The sequence below is a fragment of the Vicugna pacos genome, chromosome 17 (assembly GCF_048564905.1).
Source record: "Vicugna pacos chromosome 17, VicPac4, whole genome shotgun sequence".
Classification (NCBI taxonomy): domain Eukaryota; kingdom Metazoa; phylum Chordata; class Mammalia; order Artiodactyla; family Camelidae; genus Vicugna; species Vicugna pacos.
Window position 1 is genome coordinate 13,570,834 of NC_133003.1, and position 12,173 is coordinate 13,583,006.

Genomic DNA, 12,173 nt, shown 5'->3' on the forward strand with positions numbered 1-12,173 from the left:
GTTCAAAGGCTTCCCTGGCCACAGCCTCCCTCTCTGATCCCTGCTGCATTCACACCCCTTCACAGAGTCTAGGGGTGCAGGATGATGATCTGTGATTGGGGCATGCCAAGGGGTTCAGGGTAGGATGTTGAGCAAGCAGGGGCTCTGTCTCTCCTTACTTCCAGGTCCATGTGTGATCTGTGTAGTGTGTAGTGTGTGTATGTGTGTGTGTGTGTGTATAAGTATGTATTTCTGCTGCCACAGGCTTTGTAACACTGAGTTACTGTGTGAGCTCGGGTTCCCTGGGCACAGAGCTTGAGATCTGGGTTCACTCGCTCAGGAGTTCACTGTGGGGGTGCTCTCAGGAGAGGGAATGAGGGGGAGCAGGGTGGGGCCCAGGAAGTTGCTGAGCAAAGATGTATCAATTGGAGATGAGCCTCAACCTGATCCTACAAGGAGCTCGGGGACATGATGTGCACCCAGAGTTGTCCCACTTCAAGGCAAGGGGTACCCCCTTCAGACATTACCAGTGAGGAGATGAGGTGGGGCATAAAATCTGCTGAGTGAGAGGGCTCCCATTTAACCAAGCGAATTTCTCTGTAAGAACGGTTGTGGACTGATGGAAGCAACATGCTGCTGAGGGATGGGGGCACCAGCCCCGCAAAGATCCCATCCTCCTCCCTTTCCATCCTGTTAGTCCTTCAGATCACCTCTGGGCTTCTCACCATAAAGCTGGCTTTAAAAATTCATGACGGTCCCCCGTGTCCACAGAGTCATGTGCCTTCACCTGGTTTCTGAGGTCCTGCAACCTGGTTCCAGCCCTCTCTGTCTGCAGCATGCCCCCCCCCCCCGCCCCGGGATCTTGCCCCACAGACCTTTGTCAAGTGGTGATGCTGATGTGATGCTGATGCAGTGGACACAGCTAGCTTTTACTGAGGACCAGGAGCTCTCCATGGTGCTTGGCATCAGGGGTCTCTAAACTTCACAACAGCCATGCAGAGTTGACTCTGGCAGCCTGTTTTACATCTGAAAAGCAGGTTCAGAGAGATGAAGTGAAGTGACCAGCGTCCCACAGTCTGTAAGAGATGGAGCTGGGACTCTGTCCGACCAGGACCGTGGATGTCACAGTCCTTGCTTTCCGCCTTGTCTGTTGCTGCCACTCAGACATGCAATTGTCTGTTAGCCCTCCACATCATCTCCACCAACTGATTCCCATTCCCCCATGAGCTGCTGAATGTCTCATTTTCCTTCCAGGATCACCTCCTCTCTGAGGATCTCTTGACACTCCCAGTCCTACCCAACTCTGGGTCAGAGAGGTTCCCTCTCACCAGGTCCCCACACTTTTTATCCAGGCATTTTCTCCTCCACACCTTGGCTTTTTGCTCACTCCCTCCCTGCCTGCCTCCTCTCTGCTTCCCTTTGCCTCACGTGGTACCTGGCAGGGGCACAAGGCAACCAGGTGCTGGCTGCAGGCAGCCTAGCTGATGTTCCCCCGGACGGCCAACCTCAGCGTCAGTGCATGACTCTTCCACTGCCGCCCACATGCAGCTGTCATCCCGGCCCTGACCTGAGCATCCTGTCCTGGCCGTTGCCCCTGCACGCTGGCCTTTCAGACAAGAGCATGTTCAGTATTGTCCAGGAGACCAGGGAGCACAAGGCAGAGCTGAGGTCTAGTTCCTGCAGCTACAGTTACCACTGTGAGCGAGCCCCACCTTTCGTTACTTCCCACATTGCTACCATGTAATGACAGCTTTCCAGGTGGGGGCTGAGGAGGAGAGACATTCTCATAATAAATGTATTGTTCGATGCTAAGATGCAGCCCTGCTTTGGAAACTTGAAATGGAAGGTTGAGGGAAGGCCTTAGAATCAGGGAAAGACAGCAGTAAAAGAGAAAATTTTTAAGTGCCAAACTATGTCATAAGGACCTTGGGGTTGAGGAGGGGCTGTGGCCAGAGGGCTGGTGTCCTCAAGGAAAGTCCCATAAAGGAGACAGCCTTGAGCTGGACTGTGAAGAGTGGGTAATGTTCCATGGGGACAAGGGCACTGCCGACGTCGGACCCGCAGGACCAGAGGCACAGGTGGGGTCAGCAATCAGGCCTGAGCAGATGCTCTTAGGACAGTTGTGTCCCCTTCCTCAGAAACTTGCTTTATCAGGTCAAGATGCAGAGAGTGGAGATTTCAAGGTTCTCAACTGCTCGCTGAGCCCAGTCGGTTCCCTCTCCCCACTTCTCCTTCGTGGAACAGGCAGAGTCCACTGAGTGGCAGCACAGAGGTCCCTGTTACCTCCGAGGATCCTAGAGCATCTGTCCTCGTGTGAGGACTCAGGCTGCCATGCCAGCTGGATGAAGGACTCGTGGCTGAGACCATTTAGCGAAGGAGAGGAGAGGAGGAAAGCCTGCCTGGGCCAGCTCTGGCCGTGTTCCTTTTGTTGGTTACATTTGGAGCATCTTCTGTGTGAGTTTGTGTTCACCTACAAATGTTGTTATTAAAGCCACCTGGGAGGTTTGAGGATGGGAGATGGGAAGAGAGAGCTAGGAGAGGAAGGGAGGAGCCAGGAGAGGAAGAGGGAAGCCAAAATGCCATTTCCCCTGGAAGACACAAGGGCTGGGTCATCACCCTGCTGGGCTGGTTCCATCTGGGGTCATTTAGCTGCCAGATGATGCTTGGTGTTCTCTGTGATGTAATTCACCTGTCTCTTTGCAAAGAATGTTGGGCAAGGATGTTGCGTGCTCCTAGAAAATTGTCAAAAGTTCTAATCTCCCATTAGTTTGTTTTTGGAGTGGACGCAGAGAAAAAGAAAAACAAAACAAAAATCACACAAACATATAAATTGACTAAATAAGCAGTCCCCACCCACACAGACTCTCAAATATAAAAATAAACCATTGATCTACAAAATTTTCGTGAATTATCATCGTTCACGATAAAGGAGTTCTATTTCAGCCTTTATCATCAAATACTAAAAGTAGAACTTTAATTCTTTTATAAGAAATAACAGATCAGTATCTTCCTAATTCTGGGATAGGGAAGGATTTCTTAAACAAAACCCAAAAAGCATAATGTTAAGAAAAAGTGAATAAATTAATTTACATTAAAAAAATTAAAAAAAAATAAAAACAAACAATTTTTCAAATATCCAGGGAGATGTTGTTTTATCTTTGAAAAGGGAAAAGCATCAATGGGGTTATGTGATTTTCACAGGTAAATAGAATAACGGATGCCAGTATGTTCATGGGAGAGTAATGGATGCTTTCATGCCTTTTGTGTGCACTGATGCCTGCTAAGGGGTCATATTCCAGACTAATCGTGGTACCCATTTCCGTAAGATGATATTTCATATAAAGTGATACATAGTCATAGTTAAAATCACTGATCTCATTGAGAAAATTACGTAATTTTCTCTCTTGGTTTTAATTGAAATTTTCATTTGTTCATTTTAAAATTTATAGGACTCTAAATGAAGCTGCACTTGGCCTCAGCTTGTTTTCTGGTGAAACGAGAAGTAGGGTCTTGCTACATGCACAGTGCATAATAAAGATTCATCTTGCAATAGGGTGCTTTTTTACAGATTTTCATATCAAGGTTGCCAGTTAAAAATTATGGTCAAAATAATAATAGCCACTGTGTACTGCCTGACCTTTAGTGTGCTGGGCATTGTGCTTGGTGTTTTATATAATTATGAAGATTATTTATTATATCATTCTAAATATGTCACATCTTTTTTAGTTGAAATATAGTTGATTTACAATGTTGTCTTAATTTCTGGTCTACAGCATAGTGATTCAGTTATACATACATATGTATATTCTTTCTCAGATTCTTTTCCACTGTAGGTTATTACATGATATGAATATAGTTCCCTGTGCTCTACAGCAGGTCCTTGTTGTTTACATCTGTTTTATATATGGTGGTGTGTATCTGCTAATCCCAGACTCCTGATTTATCCCTCCCCACTAAATTTCACTTTGGTCTTTTCTGAATTTCATTTCCGAATTTTCTATCCTTTTTCTCTCCTTACTTCAGTCTGCATACTTTCTATTGACTTGCCTTCTGGGTCGCTGGTCTTCTCTCCCGCTGTGTCCAGTCGGTAGCTGACTACCTCTCTCAGCACCTCAGCTACTGCCTTCTGCTTGGCTTGTTAGTCCCCTGGCCCCGTGCTGCTGCGGAACCGCCGGTGCCTGGAGACTAAATGTGGTGTCGAGCATCCGACCCTCCTCATTGTGCTTCCCTTCTCTCTGGGGTCTTGGCCCTCCAGGCTGGGCTGCCTCAGTTACCCTGGGCTTTAGGGTTGCCTTTACAGGCTCATGAGACTGCCAGACACTCAGCTCAGAAACTCGGAAACTAGGCCTTTCAGGTTCTCAGCAGCCTCTCCTTCCACACTGCTTACAAACCTGGAAACAGCTCAAGGGAAACATTCCTTGATACCTTTAAACAGGTGTGTGTATTGTCTAGATTTTCCATTTCCCGGAGGAAGGGTGGATCTTCAGCATGTCACTCTGTCATTACTAGAAATGCAAAATCCTGTTTGCTTTTAAAAAAATCTTCAAGCTTGTGAGAATTTTAATTTAAGCTCCCTTCTTATACTTTTTTTTTGTGGGGAAAGGTAATAAGGCTTTTATTTACTGATTTTGATAGAGATACTGGGGATTGGACCCAGGACCTTGTGCATGCTAAGCATGCGTTCTACCACTGAGCTGTACCATCCCCTCCTCTCCTCTTACACTCTAACTGCCATTCTAATCATTCTGATCACTGAGATAAAGGAAAAGGTATTCCACATTTGAAGACTTCTCTTTTCAAGGAGTGCCTGCCAGGCAATCGTAGGCAGTAGAGTTCGATGTCAAGGACAGAGAAAGCGTGGGAAGGGGTACAGGAGGGAGGGGACAGAAAGATTACATGTTTGGAGAAAGAAAAATACTGAGGCCTCTTTAAAAAACACTTAGAGGGTTTTTCCCAAACCAGTTATCTGGCTCAATGCTAGCTGCTTACTTGTTTGCCTTCTGTGTTGTTTGCAAACTTAAAACTAATTCAGTACTTCCTGTTTCCATCTAGTTTACTGCTGTAGCTGCTAGTTAGCTAAGGAGGATAAAAACCCTTCATTTCTTGGGGAAAAAAAGCAGCATGAGATAGGTTCCTAATTCGTGTGACTGGTCGAAGGGTGCACGGTGCTCAGGTCCTGCTGGTAGGGGAGCCAGAGGGTGAAGCTTGGAAACAAATCCCTGAGGTAGTGATGCTTGTCTTCCCTTGGCCAGGTGGATGGGGTCTGTGACCTGATGGCCCTTACACTCACTAGAAAACATATCACGGTTCCACAAGGGAAAGAGACAGAAGGCTTTGGGGCTTCTGACCCTCGCAACGGCCTCAGTGCTCTAGGATAACTGGGCAGTGTCCTTTCCTCTGGTGGAACCCTTGCGTGAGTGGCCCCGGCCTGTTACGGGCCTCCTCTGCTGGGTTTTCCATCAGAGTTACTTCAGTTTAATTTTCAAAGCAAGGGAATGAATGGGAGGAGAAAGCCAGAAGGGCTCCCCATGAAGGAATGGGAGTCCTCCGTCGTGTTTCTCTCAGGGCCTCTCTCCCTGTTGTCATCGGACCCTGAAGGCCCTGTGGTCCTCTCTCGGGGCCCAGCTGAACAGCTCTGCCTGTGCAGTGTGGCGAGGAAGGAGGAGGGCACAGCCTGTCCCTGGGAAGATGGGTGGAGCAGCTCCCTGGAGAGACAGAAGGTCTCTAGTGGATCTGGATGAGCCAGTGCTGGGGGAGGCTGACCCGGGACATTGGGGCAGAGGAACAGTTTTGTGGAAGAGAAAAGGAAACATGGGGTTTTGGGCCCAAATCACTGTGTTCTGGGAGATTCCGTGTGGAGTTGGAGTTTGGAGACAGGAGGAGGATTTCTGTGTTGTCACGAAGCTCAGTGTTCACCTGTGAACCGCTTGTACACCTACCTGTTCCCTCTCCTGGTTCCTCAGGGTCCACTCGCTCACCTGATTCTGTTTCTCATCCCCCACCTACAGTCACCACGCCCACTCACCTCTCCTCCTCAGTCACCCCCACCTCCTCCCCGGCTCCCCATCCCCACTGCTGCATTGAAGCTCAGGCCCTCACCATCTTCCCCCTAAACTCCTATGGTAGACCCTTGCCCCTGGGCCTATCCCATCCATGCTACAGCTAGAGATCTTTCTAGAACACAGCTTCCTTGCTGGCCTTCCTTCTTCTAGTCTCACCCCCAACAATCCAACAATCCAAAGAGATTTTTCTGAAACTCAGCCTCTAGCATCCCTGCCCCCTCCCAGCCTTCCCTAGATTTTAGGTTGAAATCAGCACACCCTGTCAGCCCTGCTGAGCCCTGGCCTCTGCTTCAGCGTCCTCTCCTCCCACCCAGCCCACAAGCCTGACTTCGGGCATCATGTGGAATCCACTGGACCCCCGTGTCGTCTCCACCCTGCTGCGTGTACTGGCCAGGCCTGCCCTCTGGCTGATGTCCTTCTGTCTTCTGACTGAGTCCGGAGGCACCTCCTCTGGGAAGCCTGCCACCTTGAGAGGCACCGAATCAGGTGCCCTTATTGGTGCCCTCATAGCTGCCTCTGTCCAGTACCTGTTACCCGGGGTTGTCACTGCCCGCCCGTTTCCTCCCAAGGTCTTTCAGCCGTCTCCCTGGGGCCCAGCACATGGCCTGGCGTAAAGTAAGCACCCAATAAATTTCACATGGTGCGTATGTTAAGTTCCCTATAAAACCTCAGACACTGGCAGTTCTGCCACCGACCTGAAGGCTCCTTCAGTTTTTAAAACAAGAGACTATAGTGGATTTCTAGCAGGAAAAGGTAGATTCCTGCCTTTTGGTCCATCAGAATAACTGTGTTTTCAGCTTTAGAAACTTCAGTTTGTAGTGGTGAATCTTTTTTTTTTTTTTTTGGAGTGTTTTAAGCAGTAAAATTTTCAGCGATCAAGGTCTGCTCCAAAACCCTAAGCCCTTTCTCTGTCCTGAGGAGTGCTTCCACTTCCTTGCGGTGCTGCGCTGAGGGCAGCTACACTTACAGAAATGCAAAGGAAACCACTGAACGTGGCTGCTGCTTTTTCTTCACAGCACAGATAAAACCAAACATACACAGTGCGGGGAGCAGGGGCTGTCCTTCTGGGGATGTTGGCTTGTTTCTGATCTCTCTGCCCTCCCCGGCTCGCACGGCTCAGGGGTGTAGGTCCTTTCTAAGCAGCGCCACTGGGGCATGTCATAAGAAGATGTTTCTCAAACTTCTTAGTTAAAACAGGTTCATGCAGTCAGTGCACCCCTAGAAGCCACAGCTTATCACTCAGCCCAAATAGCTGTGCCCTGACTAAGGCTTCCCCCCCACTACGGTCACAGCTTGAGTGGCTGCACGTTTAGAAACAGCCCCTGTTTCTTAGTTATGTGTCATTTGTTCACATTCTTCCTTGTGTGAGGATCATCTCCCCTCAACTCCCCTCTCCACCCTGTCTCCTCCGAAGTAGATAGGTCATTTTTCAGAGTGGTGTCAGAACTTAGAGCAATTGGGAGGATTTTTATACCATAATTTAAGGACTTCTAGGAAGGTGGTGTTGCTTCTGGTTCTAAGCATGAGTCTGGTTCCACCACTTCCTGGCACAATTTATTTGAGCCCCTGAGCCTCTGTTTACCTCATCTGTCAAATGGGGGCAACAGTCTATCAGCTCAGGTGCTATGCGGATTAAGTGGAAAAAAAAATCTGAGAAGAGGTTGGCTCAGTCTCTGAAATACATTCTATAGCCATGAAATATTAAGTGACTTCTACCTCCCCCACCCCACCTTCAGTTTCTTCCCCAAAAATAACAACGTGTAGTAACTGACTTATTTTGGCATGAAGGCTTTAAATGCAAAACCTGAAGGTAGTCAACCTTAAAGAAACACCGAAGCGTTCATCTGTGAAAACGTTAAGATTGCACCCCTTCACTGTTCCCTGCATCCAGACAGCCTGTAAATTCTGCTGAGGGGACTCAGCAGGCAGAGGGGCCCAGGTGTGTGTCTTGCTCCCAGAGAGGACAGGAGTGTTAAAGATCTGTTCCTAAAATCTGAAGTTCAAGAGAATTTTGTGGTAACAGTTTATCCGATGGCTCCCCTGTCACTCCCCTGAAAGGTCCTTCATTTTATTTATGCTGAACAGTTGACTCTCTTCCCAGTTGAATGCTTTACTGAACACACATAAGTCACATGCTGGTCACTCAGGCTCCCAGCCCCGGAGTCATCTGTCCCCCACGCCCCTCGGTCAGCAGCCACGTCTGCCTCCCCCTCCCACACCACCCTGGCCCAGTTACCATCCCCTCTCCTGGGCTGCTGTGAAAGACTTCCAGGGTCTCTGAGCTTGTTCCGTTCAACGTACATGCCCCGATCTCCAAGGGAGCACAGGGTTCTGAGGCCAGCCTGCTCTTTCTGGGAAGCAGTTACAATAAAAAACAAACCAACCCTCTCCCTTTGTTGGACCTGGTGTCTCCCCAATGTATTCAATCACAGACCCTTTCCTTTACCGCCTCCTGGGTACGGAGGTTCACAGAGCCTGTCGTGGGGAAAGCTACACCTGTGTGTTTAAGCAGCTTTGAGTCCAAATGCTGGTTGGTAAAGGCCTCCCTGGTAACACGCTTTGTGCCCATAAAAAGGCAGTGGGGCAACTCTATGTACGGACAGGGAACCACCTCTAGGATACATGCTAAGCCAGGAGAGCAAAGTGCAGTGTGTCATGAGCTACCAGTGCCCGCATATGCTTAGACTGAATGAATACGCCAGAGCTGACAGGTGTGTCTGCCTCTGGAGGGGGCGCTGGGTATCCGGGGTTTGGTAGGAGCCCTCTCCTCACTGTGTGCCTCTTGGGAACTTTAAAACTTCCTGCTGTTTGAACACAGCACTAATCTGCTCCAGACCCCACCAAACTTTACACGGCTGTAGTGTGAGGTCCTTGGCTGTGCTCTCGGCCCTGGGGTTGGCCAGCCTCTTCTCGCCCGCCGATCAGCTCTCCCTCCTGCCCCACCATCTCTCCCTGATAGACGCATGCTGTGGGGACTTGGCTTGTTGCTCCTACTTCTCAGACGTGCCCTGCTCCCCCTGGAAGCCCACCTCCCACAGAGCACGCTGGCCCGGGATGCGGGAATAGTCATCCTTTACTCCTGCCTCCAGCTCTCACTTGTGAGCTGCGGGGCCCAGAGTCCCCGGGAGACAGTGAGACCTGATGCAGAAGAGCCAAGAACTCCTAAGACTTGAGCAGATGTGACTGAAAAACCCTTGCCAGCCTTGTGGCTGGGGAATGCAGCCTCGCACCATGTGCCTTTCATCGTGCGATGGAGGAGGACAAGCCCAGCTGCAGGGCTTGGGCGTGTTGCTGATCTCTCTCTAGGCCACCTAACGCAGTGCCTGGAATCTTGTAGGTGTTCCTTGTGACTGTCGACCTGTCCCTCTTGGTTCTTAAAATCCTGGGTTCCAAAGTAAAGAACACAGGCCGGAAGTCAGACTCCACTCCTGGTTCCATAGACTCTGGGTCAGTGACCAGCTCTGGGTAGATACCAGGCCCCTGAGTGTCTTCAGGTCTCCTGCCCTCACATGCAGCCCGTATTTGTCTCAGTGCAGAAGAGCTTTGATCATCAGACACCACAGATACGAAGGGTTAGCTTTGCACTTTGAGTACAGATGCTCTCCCGCTCGCCAAACGAGTTTATAAGAATATTTGGAAGATGAGTAAGGTAATGTCTTCCACATGCTCAAGAGCTGGTGATTTCACCCCACGCAAGGTAGAGAGGGAAAGCCCCCACTTGTTAACGGAGTGACCTTGGACGAGACCTTTACTCCTCTCTGCCTCAGTTAGCTCATCCAGAATGTGAAAGCCATCAGATCCTACGTCACCAGGGTGGTTGTGAGGATCACATGAGGCAGCCCACAAGGAAGGTCTCTGTAAACTGTGACGTGCCTCGCCAGCGCCAGCCGGCATCAGCAGTTCACGTGCCTGTGTGTTTATTGTTGCAGCGGAGGGTGCAGGACGTCATCAGCCCCATCGTGTTCGAAGCAGCCTACAGCCTGGGCGAGCATGTGACCGGAGAGGAGGAGAGGGAGCTGCCTGCTCTGACACCTGTGCTCCGCTGGAAAAAGGGACATAAGATTGCTCAGAAGAATCAGGTGAGAGGCTGAATGCTTGCGGCTGGGACCCTAGGTGTCAGGTACACGTGCAAAAGTAATGGCCCTGGCTGCCTGGGAGACCGTGGCCCGGCACACCCCTTCGCTGGGCCTCCCTTGCCTAATCTGTGACATGATGAAATATATGATTGGGGTGGGGAGTGCTTCTAACAACCCTGTGATTTAAACACATGGAGGCTGTTCTCAAGCAGTTAGAAGAGGATAGTGTCTGAGGTCATTAACTGGCCACTTGGACCCCAGACTTGCTTACTATTCCTACACTGTTTCCAGAGCTTAGATCAGCACCTACATGTTTTATTGGTGGGAGCATGAGTTGGGGGAGGAAGCAGGAACTTGATCTTGCTGGAATTGGTGGTTGGGTTAAGAATGCTCAACTCCAATGTCTCTGGGGGCCAGAGCACAGTGAGCCCAGCTGTCAGCTGTCACCATCCCTCCCACCCCGCAGCAGGTTCCAGGCTGTGCTGCTGTGTGGAGGAGCGGCAGGGCGGTGTGGCGGGTGGGCCACCTGAGGCCACACGAGGTGAGAGTGAGCCTGTGAATTAATTCCATGCAGCAGCCCTGGCCTCTCTGCCCTGAGTCATCTGGGAGATGTGCAGTGCTGACTACTAGGCAGGAAGTATGTAAGGAATGTGTGATCCCAAATCTGTTCTAAATCTTTCTTTAACACCCAAGATCATCACGGAGCCAGGACCCTGGGGAAGGTCAGGCAAAACTGGTTTTTGGTTAAACCAGACTCCGGGTGGGGTGGGGGCAAAGCTGGGGAACCACCCACCAGCTCCCCTCTCCACACTTCTGACTGCTCTGAGCTTACCAGAAAGCTAGCAGATCAGGGACCCAGGCCTTGCAGAGAGTTGTAAACAGAACCACAGAGAAGTGTTTGGGGTTGGAGACATCTATCTAGATGGTTATGGGGTGAGATTTTTACTAAGGCGCCCCTATTTTCTCCTAAAGTCTCTCCCACGTGGTCTTGGGTCAGATTCCCCAGAAGCAGAGCCTGAGGCAGGGATTTGGGAGCATGCAGTCTAATGAGGCTGTGCTCTTAAGAGAAACCTATAAGGAAGTAAAGGAAAGGGACAGGGCTGAGCAAGGATGTGGCTTCAGCTCAAGTCTATCCTTGGCCTGAGGCAGGGAACTCTGGAGCAGACATTACACAAAAGAGCTGTCTTCTCCACGAGGTAAGGGGCTGGCCTTTCATACCCCTTATTAGCTGGCCATTGGCCGACTGCAGGGTGTGGAAGGGGAGTGTACCCTTGTTGAAGGAGACGCCCTCCAGCTGTGGACGGTTCTCCGGAGAAGGCTGCAGTGGATGTGAGCTGTTAGCCGTCTGTGTCCCGTCAGCTGGGGAAGGGGCAGCCATTACAGAGCCATCTGGGCAGAGCTTACAGTGCCCGCTACCCCTATACACACAACCTGCTGGCTTTGGATGCTTCTTTTGAGGTTAAACATGGACTTCTTTCAAAACACAAGTGCCCTGGAGGGTGGCTGGTGTGTCCTACTGTCACTGATACTTGCAGCAGACTCTGGAGAGTGAGGGGAGAGACCGGGAGGACCCTGTGTGTCTAGGTGGTGGGACTGGGTGGAGGGGCTGGCGTGAAGAGGGGGTGTGAGGAAGGTAAGGAGGAGAGGGGGTAGGATGAAGAGGCGGGGCAGGAAGCTGGTGCCTTCTGTCTTGACTGAGAAGCAGAAGTTGTTGTCCTTTCCTGATAGTGAAATGGGACCAAGAGGGCAGGCTGGGGACTCAGTAAGTCAGAGTATTGTGATAATCTCTCGATCATTAGTTTTCCGTCCTAGTAGTACTCTGCTCTCTCGGATGGACTCTCGCTGGCATAATAATCTAGTGTGATGGGTGTGGTCCAAACCCGGGGTGCTGGAGTCATTTCAGGGTGGGTACTCTGCTTGTTTCATCTCTGAAGTGACCCAGTGAGGTAGCTGCCTACTCTGTTCAGCATGTTGCTAGCCTTGGGTATCCCTTCCACAGTGAACCAACTCTCATTCCTACAGATCCATCAGTGGCCCAGAGTGGGCTTCTTTAGTG

At 50.3% G+C, this 12,173-nt stretch overlaps 1 protein-coding gene across 1 annotated transcript in view; it reads left to right on the forward strand.

Moving 5' to 3' along the window:
* ITGA9 (integrin subunit alpha 9) overlaps positions 1 to 12,173 on the forward strand; it is a 310,689-nt gene that overhangs the window by 143,212 nt on the left and 155,304 nt on the right. Inside the window, exon 16 of the mRNA XM_072940989.1 lies at positions 9,971 to 10,120. Within this exon, the coding sequence (XP_072797090.1) occupies positions 9,971 to 10,120 (150 nt within the window). The remainder of the gene's footprint in view (positions 1 to 9,970; positions 10,121 to 12,173) is intronic.